The sequence below is a fragment of the Chiloscyllium plagiosum genome, unplaced genomic scaffold (assembly GCF_037043375.1).
Source record: "Chiloscyllium plagiosum isolate Xiang-an unplaced genomic scaffold, Cpla_swu_hap1 HiC_scaffold_17, whole genome shotgun sequence".
Classification (NCBI taxonomy): Eukaryota; Metazoa; Chordata; class Chondrichthyes; order Orectolobiformes; family Hemiscylliidae; genus Chiloscyllium; species Chiloscyllium plagiosum.
The window spans coordinates 72,409,215-72,435,370 of NW_028270155.1; the positions used below are offsets into that span (position 1 = coordinate 72,409,215).

The 26,156-nt window shown below is 47.2% G+C and overlaps 1 protein-coding gene across 3 annotated transcripts in view; it reads left to right on the top strand.

The window, feature by feature from the left end:
• The window catches only part of LOC122558575 (RNA-binding Raly-like protein), a 1,039,906-nt gene that overhangs the window by 919,788 nt on the left and 93,962 nt on the right, over positions 1–26,156 (top strand). For all 3 annotated transcript variants that reach the window (XM_043707327.2, XM_043707325.2, XM_043707326.2), the window contains one exon: positions 25,493–25,653. In XM_043707327.2, the coding sequence (XP_043563262.2) occupies positions 25,493–25,653 (161 nt within the window). The remainder of the gene's footprint in view (positions 1–25,492; positions 25,654–26,156) is intronic.

The window sequence follows — 26,156 nt, forward strand, 5'->3', positions numbered from 1 at the left end:
CAACGAGCACCTGAGCTACAAATCTTCTCACAAACTTCTGTTTTGTCTGTCAAAACATCCAACAAGACAGCAAGGAAATATAAGACTCTTAAAAATGCTCAAGACCCCTCGGAATCCTAGTAGCACACAAACCCACCAACGCACTCAAACAAAAACTAACAAACTTAAAAGACCCAGTACAACCCATGGACAAAACCAACGTCATCTACAAAATTCCATGCAAGGACTGCCAAAAACACTAAGTAGGACAAACAGGAAGAAAGTTAGCCACCAGGATACACGAACACCAGCCAGCCACAAAAAGACACGACCCTCTCTCCCTCGTAGCCCTACACACGGATGAAAAAACCCACCATTTCGACTGGGACAACACATCTATCCTGGGACAGGCTAAGCAAAGACATGCCAGAGAATTCCTAGAGGCCTGGCACTCCAACCACAACGCCAAAAACAAACACATAGATCTAGATACCACCTATCAACCCCTCAGAAAATGAACAGGAAATGACATCACCACAAACCCTAGGAACCCCATCCAGGAGAAAGATATAAATAGAAAGCAGGAGACAACAGCTTCACTTCACTTGGAGGTCGCCACTGATGATGTTACCTATCCAGGTAGTGAAACGTCTGGATATCAAACCTACAGCTCAGCGAGCAAACCCACACCCTAAACTCTTAAAGATTGTTGTGGAGCGATTGTTTCCCCTTGCTGGAGAGTGATAGAGGGCAAAGCCAGTTGCACATTTAGGACAGAGGAAAGGAGGTTTTTTTTTTCTCTGAGTGTTGCAAATCCCTGGGATTCTTTACCGCAGAGGGTTGTTGAGGCTGGGTCGTTCAATATTTTGAAGGCTGAGGTGGATTTTTATTCAGTAAAGGAATCAGGGTTATGGAGAAAAGGCAGGAAAAAGGAACTCGAGGTTTAGGATGAGAGGGGAAAGATTTAAAAGGGACCCAAGGGGCAACTTTTTCCACGCAGAGGGTGGTGCATGTATGGCATGAGCTGCCAAAGGAACTGGTGGAGGCTGGTACAATTGCAACATTTAAAATAGGTACATGAATAGGAAGGGTTTAGAGGCATAGGGCCAAGTGCTGGCAAATGAGACTAGATTAATTTAGGATATCTGGTCGGCATGGACAAGTTGGACTGAATGGTCTGTTTCCGTGCTGAACATCTCTATGACTCTAGATCAGCCATCAGAATGGAGTATTCTCGATGGGCTGAATGGCATCTATCTATTCCTGTCTTTTCTGTCCTATGGTTTAGATCTATGTTGGAACCAAAGTGAGTTATTTTGACAAAAGGATGAAAACAGGCTCTGAATGAAGGTCGTACAAATAAAAGTGACCTTTTTGAAAGTGTGCTTTTAGCAAGCGATTTCTGAGCTGACTGCTGACTGACAGAATTTAAACCTTTCTGCAGAGAGCTGGAGTGTTTAAACACTCAGACGTGTGGTTAGACCATAAGGAATAGTAGGAGGGTTCATTCGGTGTGTTAATGCCCCTCCCCTATTCACCGAGATCAACACCACTAACCTGCACTATCCCTGTATTCTCTGATGTTTGCATCTGTGTAGAGATCTGTCCACTTCAGTCTTGAACGTACTCAACAACTGGGCCTGAATTCTGGACAAGGTGTCTCAGAATGTCCCCATTCTGTCTCAAGCCTCTTCAAGCCTCCAGAGTTCGGCAAAAAGTAGATATGTATTAACATCGGCAATCCTGTAGTAATAACTAGATGACTCCCAGTCAACCGGTTGCTGTAAATGCAAAGGTGGTAGGTCAGACTGGTGTAGTGGTGATGTCATTGTGATGATCAGGAGTAGCCTATTACTCTGGGGATATGGGTTCAAATCCTAAGATGGCAGCTTTAAAGTCCACCCACAAAATGTGGAACTGGAAGCTAGTCTCAATGATGCTGATCCTATAACGAACATCAATTTGCATAAAAGCCCATCCATTTCACTTATGACCTTTTGGGGAGATGAAGAAGGGCTTATACCCGAAACGTCGATTCTCCTGCTCCTCGGATGCTGCCTGGCCTGCTGTGTTTTTCCAGCACCACATTTTTCAACTCTGGTACACCAGCATCTGCAGTCCTCACTTTCTCCTCGAGGAAAGGATCTGCCATGTTTTCCTGAGCTGACCTCCATGTGACTGCTGACCCATAGACATGCCCTGTAGAACAGCCAATCCAGGGCCCTAACTATGGGCAAGAAAGGCTGGAGATGGTCATAACCTGTGGGGACAAAGAAATCCCCATTGAAATGCTGTTCAACCTCACCACTGACCGTGAGCAGGTAACTTCCGCAGTGATTGGTTGTTAAACAATCCCCTCATGCAAGCTTCAATTCGTAAGAAATAGAAGCAGGAGTCGGTTATCAGAGAATCCCTACAGTGTGGAAGCAGGCCATTCAGTCCATCTACTCAATCATAACTCCCAGTGGTGCTCCAAAATGATCCCATGTGCCAACTGGTGTCAATTGGAATGAGGCTGGATTGCAGACTAAGAATTCAGTGAATATCACGGTGCATTTTGAAAGTCATCACAGCTTGTTACCTTGGAGGGTGTGATCATTAGCATTTGAAAGTGGTCACAGCTTTTTTCATTTATGGAAATAGACGTTAGCATCCAATGCAGCTTCCGCGCATCATGATGTCAACGAAACTTAACAAATCTTACAGCATATTTTGACTCTATCCTCCCCCAGCTTCCCTTACGTCCACTTTCAGGAGAAGGGTTATTCTCTGATGGCTCTCTGCCAACTCTACCGGAGTGATCAACTTTAAGGGGGAGAAAACGCACAAGGCGCGAGTGAACAGTGGGAGCCAATAAAGAAATAAGGAACAATGCGTAAATGTGGAGCCTCTGAGAGTGCAGGGAAGTTCAATTGTAAAGTATGTCGTGAATTATGAAAGCTAACGACTGACTGAGGCTGCTTTCCAAACCCTCTACCATCTAGAAGCACAGGTGCAACACGGGAATACCAGAACCAAAATATTTCTCTCCATGACACCCCCTGAGTTGGTACTATCTCACCCTTCCTTCACTGGGTGAAAATGCGAGCACTTTTCTCAAGTATCTGACTGACGAGTTCCTGGAGCTGAGGCAGTATCAAAAAAATCCACGTCGCCCCCGCTACACCACACGCACACACACACCACAATACACACGTGTGCGTGCGTGCGTGCGCACACATCACAACACACATGCACACACACCACAACACACTCGTGCGTGTGCAGAAACACAACACACAAGCACGCACGCACACACCACAATACACATGCGCATGTGCGCGCACACACACTCACCACAACACACGCGCGCGTGCATGCACGTATACATAAACACACAAACACCACACACATACATCACAACACACATGCACACACAACACAACACAAGCATGTGCACAAACACAACACACCTTCACGCGCGCACACTCACACCACAATACACACACGCGCACGCACACAAACATCACAACACACACATACCACAACACACATGCACATGAGCACACGCACACACACAACACACGCGTGCGTGCACACACACACACCGCACACGCACAACACACGTGTGCACACGCACACTGCAGCACGTGCGGACGAGCACACACACACGTGCACACGCACAGACTGTGCAGACATACACAACACATGCGTGTGCACACATGCACGCCGTGACGCACACGCACACTGCAACACGTGTGCGTATACACACATCACAACACACATGCACACAAGTGCGCACGCATACATACACACTCTCTCACACAGGCACACACATACACTTTCTCTCACACACACACACAATGCCAACTGCAGCACAACATTCATACCATGAGGAGCTCAACAAGCTGCCAGTCACTAGGTGTGCCACTGGACAATAAATGCAGAGACCTCAGCAAGATTAGCACCTTGAATAGAGATGTTTGCACTCCAGCCTGCTGGGATCTTTGTAGAATCCAGTGAGATTTGGAAGAAAATCAATCAATGCACCTAATATCTGTGTGGTCACTTCCTTTAAAATCTGAGGATGGAGGTCATTGGGTCTCGTCACCTTTGAATCTCATTAATTTTGCTCATACCTTTCCTCTGCTATCATTCCCAACATTCCAGATAATTTGGGGATAACAAGGCTCATGAATATTTCTTCTCTCCAGAGGAAACGGGGGTTGCAATGGGGAAGGGTTGAGCCCAATGCCCCTGGACTTGAGCAGAAGTGGGCTCAGAGCTGGCTAAGTGCTGAGCTGATTGGAAGGCCCACCCTTGGTTCTCTGAGTTTGGTATGTTATCCCCTACCTAACCGGCATGGCCCATAATACCCTCCAAACCAACGTACGCCCCCCTATACCATTCCTCCAAGGCCTCTTGTACCCTCCAAATCATTTAAAGCCCTCAAAAACATGTCAAATGGGCTCCTACCTTATCAACTTACTATTACACCACCTTTACCCCATGTCCCTATATATCCTTCTTAAAAACTGAGGAAATGTGTCCTATACTCAACCTGGGAGATAGGAGATGATTAATCAAAATGAAGTTCTAAAAATCTAATACAGACAATATGGTAACAAAAGAGCTTGCATTTATGAAAGCCCGTTCAGAGCATTATTTAACTCTTACTTTCTTGTAAAAGCAAACAAACTTCTATTCATATTCCCCACCAAAATGTCAAAAGCTTTTTCTACTTTGTCTTTTTTTTACGATATGGAGGTATTTTCACTGATCCTTTTTCAAACCATTACCCAATCCACTTGGCACAGTGGCTCAGTGGTTAGAACTGCTGCCTCATTGCGCCAGGGACGCGATTTTGGTACTATCCTCGGGTGACTGTGTGGAGTTTGCACATTCTCCCCCGTGTCTTGTGGGTTTCCTCCGGTTTCTCCCCACAGCCTAAAGACGTGCAAGTTAGGTGGATTGACCTTGGCAAATTGTCAGTAGTACCCAGGGATGTGCAGGCTAGGTGGATTAGACATGGGAAATACAGGGGTAGGGTGAGAATATAGGCCTTGAGGAGGTAGGACAAAATGGATAAAGGAGCTGCACAAAATGGCTTCTGCATTGCTAAATTAGATTGCTCTGAACCAGACAGAAACAAGAAACTGCAGACTGATGTTTCCCCATGCTTACGTGACTACCTATAGTTAAAGCTATGAACAAGTCAATGGATAAGATGAGGAAATACTAACCACATTCGCAAGCTGCAAGTCTTCGTGGAGGAAATACTAAACCACATTTTGCAAGCTGTGAAAAGGTGACATAAGCCATTACAGCTTAATCAATATCATTGGTTCAAGCTACTACCCATGAAGTAATTATGATTATTGATTGGTTGTAACTATGCGATCATGCTCCATGTCTGATGATGATTAATGTTTATAAACCTTATGCAAACTCTGTAAGGTTGTTGGATTCTTTTGATTGCCAAGAAGTTTTCATACTTCTGGGTGAATCAGAGTGTGCCAACCCAGCGCTGGAACATAAAATAAACGATTGTTTGCATGTTGGATAAAGAGTCATTTATAGGTGTGTTAATTGACTGATGGTGGAACTGAGTGACTTATAGATCTTCAAGGGGAGTGGGTCTGGGCAGAATGGACTTTGGTGAGTGGGTGTGAACTAGATGGGCTGAATGGCCTACTTCCACACTGCATTTTGGACCCTATAGTGTGGTTTAATGCCCCAAGCAGTATTCACAAGGGATCTATTTGAACTCAGCACTGAGCTTAAGTGGCCCTGCTGAGGTTGGATTTCCCTCAGGTGTGAGGCACACCCTGCGCCCGCTTATTTCCCTCAGGTGTGAGGCACACCCTGCGCCCGCTTTGAAAATGAAAATCTGCTCCGGGTTGTTTGTCCTTTTGGGAGAGGTTAAAAAAAAAACGGTGGTCTAACTTGACATCGGTTCGGAATAAAGCTGTTCCTGGCTCTCTGATCCTGGTCCATGTCCTGAGGAGGCCTTGTTTCCTTGACAACCAGGGCACTATGCCCTTTAAGAGGTATGGATCCAGCTAAGTAGAGGTTTAACGTGTGCCTTACAAGGTAGAGGAATACTGGCTTAACAAGCCCTCACTGTGTTGTATTATTGATTAGAATTAATGTCAAAGGGGACCTACAATATCTCCATTGAATATATAAAAAGCCTTGACCACGTGTGACAATATAGTGCATGTAGCTCACTTGTTGGAACATTACAAGTGTTACGAAACAACGGCAAACCCTTCAGCTAATTAAACCAAACACACAGAAAAGCTCACCTCATCTCGTAATTTGTTAAAGTATAAGTGACAGAGAACTGCCCAAATTCTATTATCTAAAGAAAAAAGTAACAATTTTATTCTTTAACTCCAACAACGACTTACAACTTTAAGCCTCCTTTGCCTTAAATATTTGTTATCCACCTCCCATTCTATGACAATGTACAGAACAACCTTGATTATCCGAACGAGACAGGCAGGGATATTTTGTTCGGATAACTGATTGTTCGGATAACTGATAACGTTTTTACGGGACCTTGAGATCTTCTTTGAATAATCCGAAATTCAAATAATTGACGTTTGGGTAATCGAGGCTGTTCTGTACTGATCTGCTGAAGCCCCCAATAGATTTACAGCCAATCAATTTTCAAAAACCACACAGTGGCTGGTGTCCTCTCCTGTTTGTCGATCTCCCTGGGTCGTCTCTGGTCTTCTGCTGCAAAGATGTTTCATATGAAAAAGGTTTCCTTTTAGAAACTGTGTTTTCAGGCAGTCTGTCTGACAATGGCTAACTGTCCAAAATGCCTGCTTTTTATACTCCAAAACATCGGATCGTCTCATCAGTTCGATCTTGTCAAAACAGTAAAATTCAAATTTGATTGGGTTTTACTATCTTGGGGCATAATTTAAACTGATGCGTTAAATTCGAGCTGCTGTGAAAACAACAAGGTACCTAGGTTAAAGCCAAAATGTTACACCTTTCAATTGTCCAGTACACTTAGTACCTGCCAGGTGCTGGCCAGCTCTCACCCTCTCTTAAAGGTACCTTCAACTTCATAACACAAGCCATTAAATTCCTGAAAGCAGCAAAGTGCAAAATGAATAAACCGGTTTTATAAGGAATAGGCTTGAACATATGTTTTCCTTCAAAAATATGCTTTATTCATAAAAAATCTCTTTGTGTATGTATATATAGATTGTCACAAATGCAGTTTGGTTCTGTCACACGTGGTCAAGGCTTTTTATATATTCAATGGAGGTGTTGTAGGTCCCCTTTGACATTGCGTCTGATCAGTAATACAACACAGTGAGGGTTTAATAATCCAGTATTCCTATACTTTGTAAGGCACACGTTAAACCTCTACTTAGCTGGAGCCATACCTCTTAAAGGGCATAGTGCCCTGGTTGTCAAGGAAACAAGGCCTCCTCAGGACCTGGACCAGGATCAGAGAGCCAGGGACAGCTTTATTCCGAACCGATGTCAAGTTAAGCCACCAGTTTTTTTTAAACTATCCCAAAAGGACAAACAACCCGGAGCAGATTTTCAAATACTAATATTTGCATATATCCGAGGCATCAGGAGGGTCTGATAACTGAACGGACCCCCATTCACCTTCAGCAGGAAGACCTCAGACAGTAGTCTTTCCCCCCCACGCCTTGGCGGCAGCTGCCCCAAGCTTCAGCGCGTCCCTCAGCACGTAGTCCTGGACCTTGGAAGGTGCCAGTCTGCAACACTCTGTCGAGGTCAACTCCTTCAGCTGGAAGAGCAACAGTCGGGCAGACCAAGGGCGTCTTTCACCGAGTTGATGATCCTCCAGGCGCAGTCGATGTTTGCCTCGGCGTGCGTCCCGGGGAACAGAGCACAGAATCCCGCCTCACGGAGCTGCTCAGGAGGACCCTCGACAAAAACCTGGGCAGCTCTCCCCTAATTTCCTTTGCGAAGGCACATTCCAGCAGGAGATGTGTGACAGGCCCAAGCCCCACCTCAGCCACCTTGAGGGCAGCGCACAGCCTTCAACCCTGCCCTGACAAACCTGGACCACAGGCCGCTGTGCCACTGGAAGGTGAGGTAGAGGGTCCTCCTGCAAATGGGTTCCTCCAGTGTTTCCAGAATCAACAAACAGCAATTTCCTGGAAAGCTGCACACAGCGCAGGCAGAGTCAGTTGTAACTGTACCCAATTTAAAATATAGACCCTGAGCTGTCTCCCCATCCCCCCTCCTCTTCCCCCCCCCCCCATGACCTGTAGCGATTGACTCCATCAGTAGTTATAAATCCATGCAGCACCATTCTGCACAGACTGTTCCAGTAAGTGTTCTATGTTTGCTGCGCAAACTACTCAGGGTGCGGGATTTCTGAAATGTTGAGTAGCCTGTCTTGATGTGAGCGTTTGAAATGGATTGCAGTTGATGTCCCTTTGTGTTTACAGAGTGCAGTATTGATGGCGACCCAGGTTTTTTTTTCCCCAATATCACCATATTTGTCTTCACACCGGGCAGTTAATCAATATGACTGTACTGAGCTCACTTAATCCATCTTCACACTGCATCGCCAGCAATTGAATTCTCACAGCTATTTGACCGCTCTGTCAATCTGTCTGAGAAAGTGGCATTTGTTCCAACACTCTGTCTATAGGTTATACAGTTCCTTCCATTAAAAGGCTGTTTTTGCCCAGTCCAGGGATCAGTTGTTTTCCCAGGCCATTCGCAGTGCTGAGAGGTTTGGGGTGGTCCCACGGGGGTGGCACAGAGGTTTGAACCGAAGGGATCAGACAGTCAGGAGTCTGCTGGCTGTGTGTGAGGATTGCACGTGTTCTGAAGCTGTTCATCAAGTCACCTTAGCCTGCTTCCGGCTGTTCGTTCTGAAGTTTAGGAGACGTTTTGCCGAAGAGACTTGCCAACCAGGGTGTAGGGAGAGAGGTGTAGGGGAGGGCGGAGGGGTGGGCTGGGGAAGAGAGAGGGGTTTAGGGGAGAGGGAAGGGTGGAGAGATGGGAGTTGGGAGAGAGGGGTTTGCGGGGGGGGGGGCGGGAAGAGAGGGGAAGGGAGGGTGGAGAGATGGAAATGGGGAAGAGAGAGGGGTTTGGAGTAGTGGGGGGGAGGGTGGAGAGATGGGATGGGGAGAGAGGGGAGAGGAGGATAGAGAGATGGGAATGAGGGAGAGAGGGGTTTGGGGGAGAGGGGGAGGGGAGGGGAGGATAGAGAGATGGGAGTGAGGGAGAGAGGGGAGGGGGGAGGGTGGAGAGATGGTGGGAGAGAGAGGGGAGGAGAGGAGAGAAAGATGGGAGGATAGAGAGATGAGAGTGGGGGAGAGAGGGGAGGGGAGGATAGAGAGATGGGAGTGGGAGAGAGGGGCAAGTGGAGGATAGAGAGATGGGAGTGGGGGAGAGGGGCAAGTGGAGGATAGAGAGATGGGAGTGGGGGAGAGAGGGGAGGGGAGGATAGAGAGATGGGAGTGGGGGAGAGAGGGGAGGGGAGGATAGAGAGATGGGAGTGGGGGAGAGAGGGGAGGGGAGGATAGAGAGATGGGAGTGGGAGAGAGAGGAGGGGAGGATAGAGAGATGGGAGACAGGGGAGGGGAAGGTGGAGAGACGGGGTTGGGGGAGAGAGGGGTTCGGGGCAGAGAGGGAGGGAAGGGTGAAGAGGTGGGGGTGGGTAGAGAGGGGAGGGAGGGTGGAGAGGTGGGAATGGTGGAGAGAGGGGTTTGGGATAGAGGAGGAGGGGAGGGTAGAGAGAGGAGGGTGGGGAAGAAAGAGGGGAGGATTGAGTGTGGAATATAATAGAATATCCTTTATTTTGAGTGGTGTGGGTTAGATATCATGGAAATATCATGGGCTGTGGTATGAATGGCTGGAGAGATAGGGATGGCAAGTACACATACTTCTTAGGTCCACACATGAGAGACAGTGTGAACTCAGACAGGAAAAGGGGTCTGACTGGGAGTCGACTCCAAAGGAAGGGGCTCTCAGTGGGGAGTGGACTCTGAGTGGGAGTGGATTAGTGGTGCTGGAAGAGCACAGCAGTTCAGGCAGCATCCAAGGACCTTCGAAATCGACGTTTCGGGCAAAAGCCCCTCATCAGGAGTGGGTCTGACTGGGAGTGGGCCAAACTGGGAATGGGTCTGACTGGGAGTGGAGTCTGATAGAGACTGGCCTCCGAGTGGGCGTGATATGTGATGGAAGAAAGCTAAGGTTGAAAGGCTCAAGGGGAGTGATTGAGTGATGCAGGGTTTGTGTCTCACTTATAGTTCTAGAGACCTGGCTTTTCTCAGCATGCTTCAGCCAGCATGTCTCCCACCCTGCTCACAAGTGTCGGTCATATAGCTTGTATATCACAGTGGACTGGTGCTGAGGGAAGTGGTCACTTTGGATGGGGAGTCCCAGTCAAGCAGCCTGCTTTGTGGGGTTAAGCTAGGCCAGACTAGGTAGGGAGAATAAGGTTCCTGTGACAATTCAGTAGCTCCACAGTCATCATTAACCGAGGCTATCACTTTGTTCTACTCAGAAGTAAAGATGTTTCCCTGCTATAGGGGAAACTTGAAAGGGTTCAGAAAAGATTGACAAGGATGTTGCCAGGGATGGAGGGTTTGAGCTATAGGGAGAGGCTGAACAGGCTGGGGCTGTTTTCCCTGGAGCGTCGGAGGCTGAGGGGTGACCTTATAGGGGTTAATAAAATCATGAGGGGTATGGATGGGGTAAGTAGACAAAGTCTTTTCCCTGGGGTGGGGGAGCCCAGAACTAAAGGGCATAGGTTTAGGGTGAGAGGGGAAAGATATAAAAGAGACCTAAGAGGCAACTTTTTCACACAGAGGGTGGCACGTGTGTGGAATGAGCTGCCAGAGGAAGTGGTGGAGGCTGGTACACTTGCAACATTTAAAAGGCATCTGGATGGGTATATGGATAGGAAGGGTTTAGGGTGAGATGGACCAAGTGCTGGCAAACGGGACTAGATTAGGTTGGGATATCAGGTCGGCATGGACAATTTGGACCGAAGGATCTGTTTCTGCGCTGTTTCTGTTTCTACTTTCAGGGTTTAGAGAGTGTGCAAGAAGCAACAGACATGATGGTGCTGAGGAAAATTAGCAAATGTCAAACTCTTGAGATGTGTTGAAGGAATCTCCCTGAGGTATCAAAACCATCACATGGTGTCAGTAAGATTGTACTTTGTTTTACCTAGAATAGCAGTGCATCAATTTATGGATCTGCAGTGAGTGAAAAGGAACCTTAAAATACTTGAATGTTAGAATGAATAGTAATGGAAAATATTAATATGTTCCAGCAGTGGGATTGGCTACTTTATGTATGTATAATATGTGTCCATTTTTATCCCATCAGTGTGGCCCATCATTTCAAAACCACATGTCCATTCTCTAAAATTCCATGTGGAAGACAGATTAAAGCGCTTCACATTCATTCATGGAATAATGGCATTCAACAATTACGGGTGGCTCAGTGGTTAGCACTGCTGCCTCACTACACCAGGGACCCGGGTTCGATTCCAGCCTCGGGGCGACTGTCTGTGTGGGGTTTGCACGTTCTCACTGTGTCCACGTGGGTTTCCTCCCACAGTCCAAAGATGTGCCGGTCAGGGTGAATTGGCCGCGCTAAATTGCTCATACTGTTAGGTGCATTAGTCAGAGGGAAATGGGTCTGGGTGGGTTACTCTTCGGAGGGTCGGTGTGGACTGGTTGGGCTGAAGGGCCTGTTTCCACACTGTCGGGAATCAAATCTAGTCACTAAAGGCTTGGACCATGACCTGATGAGAAAAGCCTTTCAAGGCGATGGGGGGTTTTATTGACTTGGTTATTCAGGAGAACCTGGTGTTTCTTGGACTGAAGAAATTGAGTAGATTGGATAAGATTATGACTAGTTTCAGTAAGTCAGGGCAGGAAAAATGATTGGTTCAAGCTCAAGGTGGGCTCTTTGCGGCGGAGTGTAGTGTCCCTACCTCTAAGCTAGAAGCCCGAGGTCAAGTCCCACCTGCTTCAGCGGCTCCGAAAGCTTATGGTTTCAAATAAACTGGGGAGGACTACAATCCAATGTCGTGTGATTTTTTAACTTTGTCCACCCCTGTCCAACACCGGCAGGGGTGGACATCCTAACATACCTGAACAGGTCACTTAGAAATATCTGTGAGGGCAAGGGGACATACATTTCTGAGGAAGGGTCACTCGACACCAAACGTTAACTCTGATGTCTCTTCATAGATGCTGCCAGACGTGCTGAAACTTCCCAGTAACCTCTGCTTTTGTGACATAAATTTACATGCTTGGCATGTAAGGAAGAACGTTTCTATAACCCAGTAGTGACGACAATAACTCATTGATGGTGGAAGGAGAGACAATGATTTCAAAATAGGATTGCACAGACTGTAAAAGGTATAGGGGTAGAGTAGGTGAATGGGGCAGACTGGCTTTGTTGTATAAAGTTGATTCAGTTAACATTGGTTTTTTTCAATATTGTTAGAATAGTGTAAATATAGTTATTTCATGGTGTGACTTTCAGTTTAGCATTGTTCTACAGACTTCTTGCCTCCTCTAAGGTTCTTGCTTCCAATCCCACACTAAGTCCCGCTGCAACACCTTCAGTCCCTGCCCCTGTTCTCAGTGCGTCACCTCTACCCCTATACCCAGTACCCACATTCTTTGACTCCTGTTCTGAACTTGCACCGAAGCCTATGCTCCACCTGGTGGCAGAGGTTAGTTGGTGCAAGTAGAGCTGCCTGTACTGACCACCTTGTGCCATTAGGTGGAGGCTGGTCGATTCACCTTCCTCAGATGGGTTGAATTTTAACACTTATGGTGATGACATTTGCATTCTATGGTTTTACGGTTATTTCATTTTTCAGGTTATTTCAGTTTTAAATGTAAGGCGCTAGGAATGTGCCCCATCAGTAGAAGCAGTGAAGTGGTGGTCACTGAATCCATAATGCAAGCTTGAGAAAACTATACCCCATTTTCTGTTCTGGCGTTTGAACAGACTGTAGGACGCAACATTATGTTCCACAACTTGAGAGCATCACTTTTCGATTACAACTTCCCTGTCCCACCCTGCAGTCGTGTACATTATTCACTGTCCAGATTAGAGTGATGCTGGGAAAGCACAGCAGGTCAGGCAGCATCCGAGGAGCAGGAAAATAGACGTTTCGGGCAAAAGAATCCTGATGAAGGGCTTTTGCCCGAAATGTCGATTTTCCTGCTCCTCGGATGCTGCCTGACCTCCTGTGCTTTTCCAGCACCACTCTAATCTGGACTCTGATTTCCAGCATCTGCAGTCCTCACTTTTGCCCTATTATTAGCTGTCAACTCAGCGGACCCATTTTCTGCCTTTCACCCCTATTATCAACACCTATTTCCCATCTCAATCATGTTTTTTTATTTTTCAACCGTCATTAGCCCATCCTTTATCTTTTGCACTGGGCACACACACCATCTGTACCACCTGCTCTTCCACTCACCTCTGACAACAGCAAGGAAAAACCCCACCATTTTCCAGCCCCTTTCAGTTCTGAAGCAGAGTTGTATCAGAAGGGAAATGCAGACTCAGTTTCTCTCCCTATGGGTGCTGCCAGACCTGCCGAGTTTCTCCAGCACTTCCTGTTTTTATTGTTGTAATCCAGCTGGTAGACAGTTTTGTCCAGCGATTTACATGGACTGCCTGTTATGATATGGTCAAGTGTCTTGGTGAGATTAAAAAGGCAATATCTACCGGTCAGTCCAGTGTCAAACAAAGTGACAGAGGATTAGCTTCTCAAAGTATTCTTTTATGCCTCATTGGTACTCCAAGGGACCTTTCAACATCCCATTGTCATCATCTGGCTTCTCCCTTCCCTGACCAACGTCAGCTCCGCAATATCCCCGTAGGCTACTCCCATCAGCACTTAATGTTCATCTGAGACCTGGCGGGCTCTCTTCCCAATTCCCAGGCCTCAGCAATCTGCCTTGACCTGATTCTCTCAGGCTTGGGACTGGGAGATAGAAATGTGCAATAGTGTGAGCGTTGGCTAGATCTCATTCCGTTCGTGTTCTCTATATCAATCAGCATCATGTATCGACCATCAGTCTATGTGTTCCTCTGTAAGCACTACACGACCAACTTTACTTCATTAAAGACACATAAATGCATTTTCTTTTGAGTTTTAAAACTCAAAAAGTGACAAGCTGTTCACTTCTTGAGGATAATAAGGCTGACATCTTGTGCTATTTGTGTGTTAATTCATGTATATTATCTAGTCAGTAACACGTTGTTGAACCCATTCTCAAGCAGTCACAGGGGAAACATGTCAGACATGTTGAAGCATTTTTGATCTAAAATGTCAGAGGAGATTGTTGCTTCAGAATAAAAGTTTTTTTTTAAATTTCAGCCTTTCTGTGAAAGTGCTGTGTCCTTGTTCATCTTTTTAAATCTTTGTTCTGGCTGAGTGCATCTTCCAACCCCTCCCCGCCTTCCCATCCCAACACAGCACTCATTCACAGAAGAGGTAGTGCATGTTTTAATACAGTAGTGACTGAGTGCAGGGGAACGTGGTCACTGTGCGGCCCAGTGAGTAAAGGCATCAAGGAGCGCAGTGCCGGTGGTACCCCCATGGGCTCCTTGACTTTTCTCAACCTTCTTGCCTGCTGCATTGACAGGTTGCTGCCCATCATGGTCAGCACTCAAATACAGAAAAATTTATAAAATCATGAGGGGCATGGATAGGGTAAATAGACAAGGTCTTTTCCCTGGGGTGGGGGAGTCCAGAACTAGAGGGCATAGGTTTAGGGTGAGAGGGGAAAGATATAAAAGGGACCTAAGGGGCAACTTTTTCACACTGAGGGTGGTACGTGTATGGAATGAGCTGCCAAGGGACGTGGTGGAGGCTGGTACAATTGCGACATTTAAAAGGCATCTTGGTGGGTATATGAATAGGAAGGGTTTGGAGAGATATGGGCCCAGTGCTGGCAAATGGGACTAGATTAGGTTATGATATGTTTATCAGTATGGACGAGTTGGACTGAAGGGTCTGTTTTCGTGCTGTACAGCTCAAGACTCTAAGAGTCTTAGAACAAAGACCATGAGGAACTGCTTCGATGATCAGTTGCGCGTCTGCGTGAGACATTCCCAGGTGAAAGTGAGGACTGCAGATGCTGGAGATTAGAGAGTGGTGCTGGAAAAGCACAGCAGGTCAGGCAGCATCCGAGGAGCAGGAGACTCGACCCTTTTGGGCAAAAGCCCCTCATCAGGAATTCCTAGATATGGTATTTGGGGATGAAACCAGGATGAGGGATTGATCAACTGAGCCAGTGGGCCGAGGAGCAGCAGATAGAGCTTAATTTAGATAAAGGCGAGGTGTTGCATTTTGGTGAGGTAAAGCAGGGACAGGACGTACACAGTTAATTGTCGGGCTTGGGGAGTGTTGTTGAACAGAGGGACCTAAGGGTGTAAGTATCCCTTGGAAAGTGGCGTCACAGGTAGACAGGGTGGTGAAGAAGACATTTGGCATGCTTGCCTTCATCGGTCAGAGCATTAAATACAGTCGTGATGCCGAGTTACAGCTGTACAAGACATTGGTGAGGCCATATTTAGAGTACTGTGTTGCAATTCAGGTCACCCTGCTTCGGAAAGATGTTATTAAACTGGAAAGGGTGCAAAAAGGACTTACAAGGATGTTACCGAGACGCGAGGGTTTGAGTTATAAGAAGAGGCTCGTTAGGCTGGGACTTCTTTCCCTGGAACTTTGGAGGCTGAGGTATGATGTTATCGAGGTTTATAAAATCATGAGGGGCGTAGATACGGTAAATATGCACGATCTCTTTCACAGGGTAGGGGAGACCAAAACTAGAGGGCATAAGTTTAAAGTGGGAGGGGAAGGATTTAAAAGGGACCTGAGGGGCAACCTTTTCACACCAGAGAATGGTGCGTGTGTGGAAGGAGCTGCCAGAGGAAGTGGTGGAGGCTGGTACAATTACAGCATTTAAAAGGCACTTGGATGGGTATATGGATAGGAAGGGTTAAGAGGGAGATGGGCCAAATACAGCCAAATGGGCCTAGTTCAGTTTAGGAAACCTGATCAGCATGGACGAGTTGGGCCGAAGGGTCTACTTCCATGCTTGAGGTGTGGAGAGGAAGAGGGAAACATCTTGTCTTCAGATAGCATCTGTTCACATACTTGGGATGTGCCAGAGGGCTCAATAAATACTTTACATGCATTGTCACTTTGGGAACAATTGCAGTTAACGTGCAGACATTAAACTCCTGCAAATAGATAAAGACTGGATTGTCGGGTTTTAATAACATGAGTTGAGGGATAAACTTGGCCAGGGCACTGAGGAGAACGCACCTTCTGCTTTATGGAAGAGTGCTGTCTCAACATCCAAAGGAGAGGGCGGTTTACTATCCCATCTGAGAGAGAGAGAGAGAGCGAGAGAGTACATGTGGCAGAGTCGCATTTCCTCAGTGCTGCACTGGGAATGCCTGTTGAGGTGGGGGTGGGGGGGTGCCAGAGATGGCAAGCATTGAGAAGCTGTTTCTTTGATGGTGTGACGGGTACAGCTGGTCATGGGTAACCATGCCTGGCACAGGACACTATCTTTAAGTAGATCTCACACCTGGCAGTTTTGTTTCATTGACTTCTTGGCTTACCTCCGTTCCAAGTTGCTAAGAGAACACGTCATTGACCGATAAAGATAACCCTACTTTCCTGTGTGCCCGACCTCCTGAGTGTATCCGGAATATTATGCATTTGTTTCAGTGATCTGGAATCGCTTCCCTGTAATCAGTATATGTGTGTGGTCTCTAACCCCATAGCTAATGGGAAAGCCACAGGCTCCTTGCCTCTGATATAAATCCACACGATATGGAGAGAGACTCTGTGAAAGCTTTAGAGACAAAAGGAACTGTCTCATTTTCAGCTGTCCAGTGGAACTCAATGTCACGGACTGTGCTTGAAGTGGGAGTGAGTTCAGAACCAAGCTATAGGCATGATAACCAATTTGTTCTTATCGCTGTGTCACATCCCTGATGGGAAAGATGCACTGAAAATAGATTCTCAGTATTTCACAAGTCATCACAAATGTATAAATGACCAACTCAATGGGGAAAGCCATGGTCTAGAGGTATTATTGCTAGGCTGTTGCTCAAAACGTCGATTCTCCTGCTCTTCAGATGCTGCCTGACCGGCTGTGCTTTTCCAGCACCACACTCATGACTGTTAATACAGACACCTCTGGGGACCAGGGCTCGAATCCCACCACGGCAGATGGTGGAATTCGAATTCAATTTTTTTTTAAAAATCTGGAATTAAGAATCTACTGATGACCATGGAACCATTACCGGTCATCAGAAAAACCCATCTGCCCCTCAGCAAATCTGCCATCCTCACCTGGTCTGGCCTACATGTGACTCCAGACCCACAGCAATGCGGTTGACTCTCAACTGCCCTCTGAAATGGCCGAGGAAGCCACTCAGTTGCAACAGGCGCTACAAAGTCTCGAAGAAATGAAACCAGATGGATCACCTGGCATTGACCTTGGCACCGTAAAAGATAATGGCAGAAACAGCCCGGCAAAAGTCTTCCTTACTAACGTCCGGGGGCCAGTACCAAAACTGGGAGAGCTGCCTCACAGACTAATCAACCAACAGCCTGACATAGTCATACTTATGGAATCATACCTTACAGCCAATGTCCCTGACTCCACCATCACCATCCCTGAATATGTCCTGTCCCACTGGCAGGGCAGGCCCAGCGGAGATGGCAGCACAGTGGGATACAGTTAGGGGTAAGTTGCCCTGGGAGTCCTCAACATTGATACCGAGCCCCATGGAGGGACAAGGAAACCTCCTGCTGATTACCACATACCGTCCTACCTCAGCTGATGGATCTGTATTCCTCCACATTGAACAACACTTGGAGGAAGTATTGAGGGTGGCAAGGGTGGAAAACGTACTCTGGGTGGGGGGTTTCAATGCCCATCACTAACAGCAGCATGACAGCAGTACTGCTGATCGAGCTGGTCGGGTCCTAAAGACTGGGTCTGCAGCAAGTGGTGAGGGAACCAACTAGAGGGGAAAACATACTCGACCTCAAACTTACCAATCTGTCGGCTGCAGGTGCATCTGTCTATGACAGTATTGGTAAGAGTGAACACCACACAATCCTTGTGGAGACCAACAACCCTCTTGAGAATATCCTGCATTGTGCTGTGTGGCACCTATCACCGTGCTAAATGGGACAGACTTTGAACAGATCGAGCAACTCAAGCCTGGGCACCCATGAGGCACTGTGGGCCATTAACAGCAGCAGAGCTGTACTCCAGCACAATCTGTAACCTCGTGGCCCACCATATCCCCCACTCAACCATTACCATCCAGCCAGGGGATCATCCCTGGTTCAATGGGGAGTGCAGGAGGGCATGCCAGCAGCAGCACCAAGTATACCTGAGAATGAGGGGTCAACCTGGTGAAGCTACCAAACAGGACCACCTGTATCCCAAACAGCATAAGCAGTAAATCAGAGACACAGTTAAGGGATCCCACAACCAATGGATCAGATCTAAGCTCTGCAGTCCTGCCATGTCCAGCTCTGAATGGTGGTGGACAATGAAACAACTCACTGGAGGAGGTGGCTCCACAAATATCGCCATCCTCAGTCATGGAGGAGTCAAGAGCAAAAGATAAGGCTGGATGGTTTGCAGCAATCTTCAGCCAGCAGTGTCGAGTGGATCATCCATCTCACTCTCCTCCAGTGGTCCCCAGCATTTCGGATTCCAGTCTTCAGCCAAGGTCTGAAGTCACACGACACAGATTTATTTGAAATCACAAGTTTTCAGAGCGCCGCTCCTTCGTCAGGACTCTTCACTATAACCTGGTGTCGTGAGATTTCTGACCTTGTCCCCTCCATCCAACAACGGCGCCTCGACATCAAGGCTTCAGCCAGTTCGATTCACTCCACGTGTTGTCAAGAAGTCGTTGGAGCCTCTGGACACTGTCAAGGCTATGAGCCCTGACAGCATTACAGCAGTTATACTGAAGACTTGTTCTCCAGAACGTGCCGCTTCCCTCACCAAGCTGTCCCAGTACGATTACAACACTGGTATCTACTCAGCATTGTGGGAAATTGCCCATGTACGTCCTGTGCATAAAAAGCAGGACAAACCCAACCCAATAATTCCCGCCCCAGCAATCTATTTTCGATCATTAGGAAAGTGATGGAAGGGGTCATCAACAGTGTCATCAAGCAGCACCTGCTCAGCATTAACCTGCTCAGTGACCCCCAGTTTGGGCTCCCCCAGGGTCACTCAGCTCCTGACCTCATTACAGCCTTGGGTTCAAACATGGACAAGAGAGCTGAACACCAGAGGGGAGGGGAGAGGGACTGCTCTTGACATTAAGGCTGCAAGAAACCCTAGCAAAACTGGAATCAATGGATATTGGGGGCAAACTCTCCACTGGTTGGAGTCATATGAGGAATGTTTGAGGGCTCTGGGACTATACTTGATGGAGTTTAGAAGGATGAGGGGGGATCTAATTGAAACTTACAGAATACTGAATGGCCTGGAGAGAGTGAATGTTTGCAAGATGTTTTCATTGGTAGGAGAGACTAGGACCCAAGGGCACAGCCTTAGAGTAAAGGGAAGACTTTCAGAATGGAGATAAGGAGACACTTCTTCAGCCAGAGAGCGGTGAATCTATGGAATTCACTGCCCAGAAGGCTGTGGGGGCCAGGTCATTAAGTATATTTAAGATGGCGATTGATAAGTCCTTGATTGTCAAGGGGATCAAGGATTACGGGGACAAAGCTGGAGAATGGGGTTGAGAAAGTTATCAGCCATGATTGAAAGGTGGAGCAGATTGAATGGGCTGAATGGCCTAATTTCTGCCCCTATGTCTTATGGTTTTATACCTGGCACATAGAATGATGGCCGTGATTGACGGAGGTCTGTCATCTCAGCTCCAGGACATCTCTGAGGGAGTTCCTCAGGGTAGTGTCCTAGGCGCCACCATTTTCAGCTGCTTCACCAATGGCATTCCCTCCATCACTGAATTGTCCACCATCAACATCCTGGGGGTTGCCACTGACCAGAAACTCAACTGGATTCACCACATAAACAAAGTGGCTTCAGGAAGAGGTCAGAAGCTAGGGATACTGTGGTAAGCAACTCACCTCCTGACTCCCCAAAGCGTGCCCACCATCTACAAGGCACAAGTCAGGAGTGTGATGGAATACTCCCCACCTGCCTGGGTGGGTGCAGCTCCAACAACACTCAAGAAGCTTAACACCATCCAGGACAAAGCAGCCTATTGATTGTCATCACAGCCAGAAACATCCACTCCCTCCACCACTGACGCTCAGTAGCGGCAGTGTGTACTATCTACAAGATGCACTGCCGAAATTCATGGTGGTGCCGGCGAGTGTGATCTGGGCGTTTTCTATTCCTTTTGTTTCCGTTGGCATCAACCGCTTTCTCTCCAGCGGCAGCTCACCATTCACTGGCTGCAGAACACTCTCACCTCAGCCCTACATGGTCTGTCCTGTGTGCTCCACACAGTGACCCCTGGTTCCGGACGAGGAGAAAGTGAGGACTGCAGATGTTGGAGATCAGAGTCGATTGCGTGATGCTGGAAAAGCCACAGCCGGTCAGGCAGCATCCGAGGAGCAGGAGAATCAACACTTTGGGCATAAGCCCTTCATTAGGAATGAGCCTGATGAAGGCCTTATGCCCGAAACCTCCATCCTCCTGCTCCTCGGATGCTGCCTGACCTGCTGTGGCTTTTCCAGCAACACACTCGCGACCCTGCCCAGTCACTGGGAATATCTTCCCTGAGTTTACCCTGTCCAATCCTCATTCTTGTCAACTGCAGTGCATTTAGTTCCAATTGATAGACTAATCCAGACCTTAAGGTGCCCAAGAGTACAGCTCCCCAGACAACGCTGGCTAAAATCCTGGGAATACAATCAGGTGAGCAGTGTATCATTGGTGCCTGAAGGTGCAGCTTAGCTGCTCCTGGGAGCTCTGTGCGGAGGCTGGGAGTACTGGAGCAGCAAATCACATGATGAATCTCGTGGCAATCATGAAATTTCACATGATCTGCCATGGGACATCAGACCACACCACATCACTTACCCTCATTAGAGCAGCTTCTTTCACAGTCATTCATTCATTTGCCGTTCACTTGGATTTTAAGTGACAATTTTCCTTTGTGTGTGCTGGGCTATTGGGTGATGTTAAAAGCTGAAATTATCCAAACAGTAGCTTTTATATTTTGGGCCTCCGTGAAGCCAATTATTCTCCTGTTGTGTGAGGTTAAAGCAGCATCCACTTCACTCCCAGCAATTAGCCGTGAACACTGCTGAGATGAACGATGAGACAGTGTGTTTTTGTTTGGTTGGTTTCTTTAATGTTGATCAAAGTACCTTGCTTATCCTCAAGAGAAAACTAGCCAAAGAACTGCGAATGCTGGAAATTAGGAACAAAACCAGAAACTGCTGGAGAAACTCAGTATCTGTGGAGAGTGGAAGCAGCGTTTACGTTTTGGGCCCCTACCTTCAGAACATATCCTCACACGTTGCCCACTTGAAACTGACTGCCTTTGTATACGCTCAAGTGAAGCAACCCGAAGTTGAAGGGGGGGGGAGGGGGGGGTCAAGGCTTCGAGCGGGTTTGCAATTGGAAATGTTGGGGCCAACACAGCAATGGCAGCTGTGCCCCTGCCCCCTGCTCTAACAGGCCCCTGTACTCTTTCAGCCTTATCCCCCCAACATCAACACCAAGAGGACATTCAGCAGCCCATTTCAATATTGAGTAGCTGATCGATATCATAGCTCCATACATGTCCCTTAATAATCTTTCAGTCGATCATAATTTTCAATCTCCCGTACCTTTAACTTACTTTTGGGTGAGGAGAAGTCTCATATCCCTGTGGACGTGATCTGATTAGATTCCCTACAATGTGGGAACAGGCCCTTCAGCCCAATACGTCCACACCGACCCTCCAAAGAGTAACCAGACCCATTCCCCTACATTTACCCCCACTAATGCACCTAACACGACAGGAAATTTAGCATGGCCAATTCACCTGAGCTGCACATCTTTGGATTGTGGGAGGAATCCGGAGCACCCGGAGGAAGCCTACGCAGACACAGGGAGAATGTGCAAACTCCACACAGACAGTTGCCTGAGGTGGGAATTGAACCCGGATCCCTGGTGCTGTGAGGCAGCCGTGTTAACCACTGAGCCACCGTGCCACCCCGTGTTTGGATTTCCAGAAGTCCTTTGGCATGGTGGTGCACAGGAGGCTACTAAATAGGGTCCATGCTGTTAAGTGCATGGATAGAGGATTGGTTGACTGGCAGAAAACAGAGAGTTGGGATAAAGTTTTTTTTTCAAGATGGCAGCTGTGACTAATGGAGTTCTACAGGGGAGAGCATTCAGACCACAATCATTCACGTTGTACTTTAACAATCTGACAAAGGAACTGAGGGGACGGTTGCTAAGTTTTCAGATGAATCAAAGGTGGTTGGAAGGGCAGGTAGTGTTGAGGAAGTGCGGAAGCTGCAGAAGAATTTGGACCAGCTATGAGAGCCAAGGTTGTGAGAGAGAACTCACAGATCAGTGAATGACAAACTTAGATAGACCTATGGCAAAGATGTTCATTTTTTATACAGTTATAGAGTCATACAGCACAGAAGCAGACCCTTCGGTCCAACCAGTTAATGCTGAACATAATCCCAAGCTAAGAAGTGGCAGATGGAACACAATGTGGGAAAATGTGAGGTTATGCACTTTTACAGAAGAATAGAGGTGTAGACTGTTTGCTAATCTGAACCACAAAGGGACTTAGGTGTCCCAGTTCAGGGCTCTGTTAAGGCTGGGACACAGGTTAAGTTGGCAGTTAGGAAGGCAAATGTAATGTTAGTATTCATTTCAAGGAGGGTAGAATACAAGCACAGAGATGCTGTGGCTGTATAATGCTGTGGGCAGACTGCATTTGGAATATTCAGTGGTTTGGGCTCCATATCTAAGGAAGGCATTGGAGGGGTCTAGAGCATGTTTACAAGAACGATTTCAGAGATGAAAGTCTGGAGGAGTGATTGAGGACGCTGGGTCTGTATGCGATGGAGTTGAGAAGGATGAGGAGGGAACATCACTGAAACTTACACAGATGGAGTGGTGAAGATGTTCCCATGAACAGGATAGACTCAGATCCGAGGGCACAGCCTCAGAGTGAAGGGGTGACCCTTTCGAACAGAGATGAATTTCTTCAGCCAGAGGGTGGGCAATCTGTGGAACTCGTTGCCGCAGAGAGACCTAGTCATTGGGTATATTTAAGATAGGTAGGTTCTTCATTAGTAAGAGGATCAAGCAATGTGGGGAGAAGGCAGGAGAATGGGGGTTAAAAACATCTCAACCAGGAATGAATGGTGGAGCAGACTCAATGGTGTAATTCAGCTCCTACATCTGATAGCCTTATGGTTTAATGCTACGCCCTCTTGTTCTGGACTCACCCACCAGAGGAAACAGTTTCTCGCGATGTTGCCTTATCTTTTAAGCATCATCATCTTCCCCAAACAGCATCGTCAATTCATTGCCATAGCTTTACTCTGAGGTAGGGGGAAGGGCTACATCCCGAGGCTGTCATGACTGGAACAGGGATCGGACCCTGCTCAGTTGGTTTTGTTCAGAGCTACACTTTCGCCATCTGAGTGAGCCAGCTCACCAAAATCATATGTCGATTAGATCTCTCATTCATCTTCTTTACATGACGATGTACAAATCCAAGCGTAACTTGACTGTTTTTCAGTCCCAGTGCTGAATTATTACTGTACTCTTTCCATGTCATTGCTGAAAAATATAATCTATTGACATTAATTCTTCAAGATATCAATAAAGGCAGGGCTGTGAGAGAGAAAGTGAGGGCTGCAGATGCTGGAGATCAGAGCTGAAAATGTGTTGCTGGAAAAGCGCAGCAGGTCAGGCAGCATCCAAGGAGCAGGAGAATCGACGTTTCGGGCATTAGCCTTCATTCCTGAAGAAGGGCTCATGCCCAAAACGTCGATTCTCCTGCTCCTTTGGATGCTGCCTGACCTGCTGCGCTTTTCCAGCACCACATTTTCAGCTGTGAGAGAGAACTCCCAGATCAGTGAATGGCAAAATTAAATAGACCTATGTTCGTTTTTTATATAGTTATAGAGTCATACAGCATGGAAATAGACTCTTCGGTCCAACCAGTTCATGCTGACCATAATTCCAAGCTAAACTCGTCCCACCTGCCTGCTCCTGGCTCATATCCACATCGTCAACAACAGCAACTTGGGATTCATTGCACCTTCAGATAGGAATATACCCGAGGCGCATCACAGGGGTGGTGCCAAACAAAATTTGACACGAGACCGTACATATGGGTCAAAAACTGGGTCAAAGTGATTGGTTAGAAGGACTTTTAAATGAGAAGAGAGAGGCAGAATGGTTTAAGGAGTCAATTCAGGAGGTTATGGTCTTTGCAATTCAGGCATGTCTGTCAACAGCGGGAGATGTAAAATCGATGGGTACAGGAGAGTCAGGAATTGGAGGTGTGCTGATATCTTCAAGGATTGGAGGATGTTACAGAGATAGGGAGGTATGAGGCCGTGGAAGAAATTAAAATGAGAATAGGATATTAAAGCTGAGACATTGGGTAATCAGGAGTCATAAAGATCATCAAGCAGGACTTGGAGCCAGTTCGCTCAGACACGATGTGAATGTGTTTAGTTACAAAAGAAATATCTGTCACACGCATTCCTTTTAAAATCCCGTCTCTTCCCGTTTGCTTCATATTTCTTTTCCCGTAACCTCTCCCCTCTTTTGTGACCTAGTTCTCTTTCTATCTAGACTGTCCGTCTTTGCAATATCTGAGTATTTTCTTGTGCGACGATAGAAGCAGGGCTATCCCAGTATCCAATGCGGTCATGAAAGCCCTCTATCGAAACTTGAGTTTCAATGGAGAATTTGTAATTTCATGTGTGGGGGAAGCAAGTGGGAGGGCCAGAATGTGACCTCAAGCACATCAAATGTGTGAGGACTGAAGGGCAGTTCAAACACGCATTAGGGCAGAGATCCAGAGAAACATTCTTCCTACGATCAACACGACCCAAAAAAAAAAGATGCCAGCAGACAGCATTTGGTCAAATGCTGGTTAGGAACAGACTGATCCGAAATGGTTGACAAGTTGACCCTAGAGCAGCCACTGTGCTCTTGGTATGCGATGTGGAAGTTGTACAGTGTGATTAGCTGGTATGTAAATGGTTTATGTTGCTTGAATATTGTTCCATTTTCAGGTACTCTGTATCAATCAATTCACATAATACATTACAGCTTCCTGATTGATCCTGCTAACCCCGCAGTGGTCAAGGTAATCCACTATAAGGCTGGGGACAGACCTAACGTGTATCTCATTGTACAACCACGGGTCAGCGGGGACCCAGACCTCCGTTCTGACTCAGCTTGTTCTGCGCTCTGCCCGCGTTCCGTGACTCAGCATTATTTTCGTTCCGCAGGATGTACGACTACCACAGGGTCCCCCAGCCAAGCCGGGCAGTACCAGCTGTCAAGCGCCAGCGGGTCATGGTCTCCGTTCCCCGGAGAAGCAAGGGCAGCTTCCCCGTCAAGAGTGGACCAAGGTCAAGTTCCGGCCCGACCCCATCAGCTGGGACAAAATGTAAGGGCAATCTGTTTGAATTCTTCCCGTGTAATGGCTGTGAAGAGAATTAGCCTGTTCTAGGGCACGGACCAAACTGTGAGGCCAGGATTCATCATCGGAGAACATCCAATAAAAATTAAAATATACCGTGACAGGCAGCTGGGAGAGTGAGGGGGTGGGAGAATGTAAATAGAGAGCAGCGACATCACAACTAGGGAATTACTAGGAGGGAGAGGACAAGGATGCGGGAGAATAAGAGGGAGATGTAAATTCAACACCAATTGCTCGCTCCTGTTCTCAAACCTGGCAAACTAGGGCCTGCAACGACTTCCACTTGATTAGTTGCTGATGACTGGATGATTGACCAACTCCTGACAGTTGGCTCACCAGCTCCAAGCAGCTGTTCACTAGCTCTTGGTGGAGCCCCTGGTGCTAAGTTGATGGACACCCAGTAACTGACCAGTTCCCACTGGGACTCCTCACAGCGAGTTGACTGGCTCCTACAACTGGTTAACTCGTGC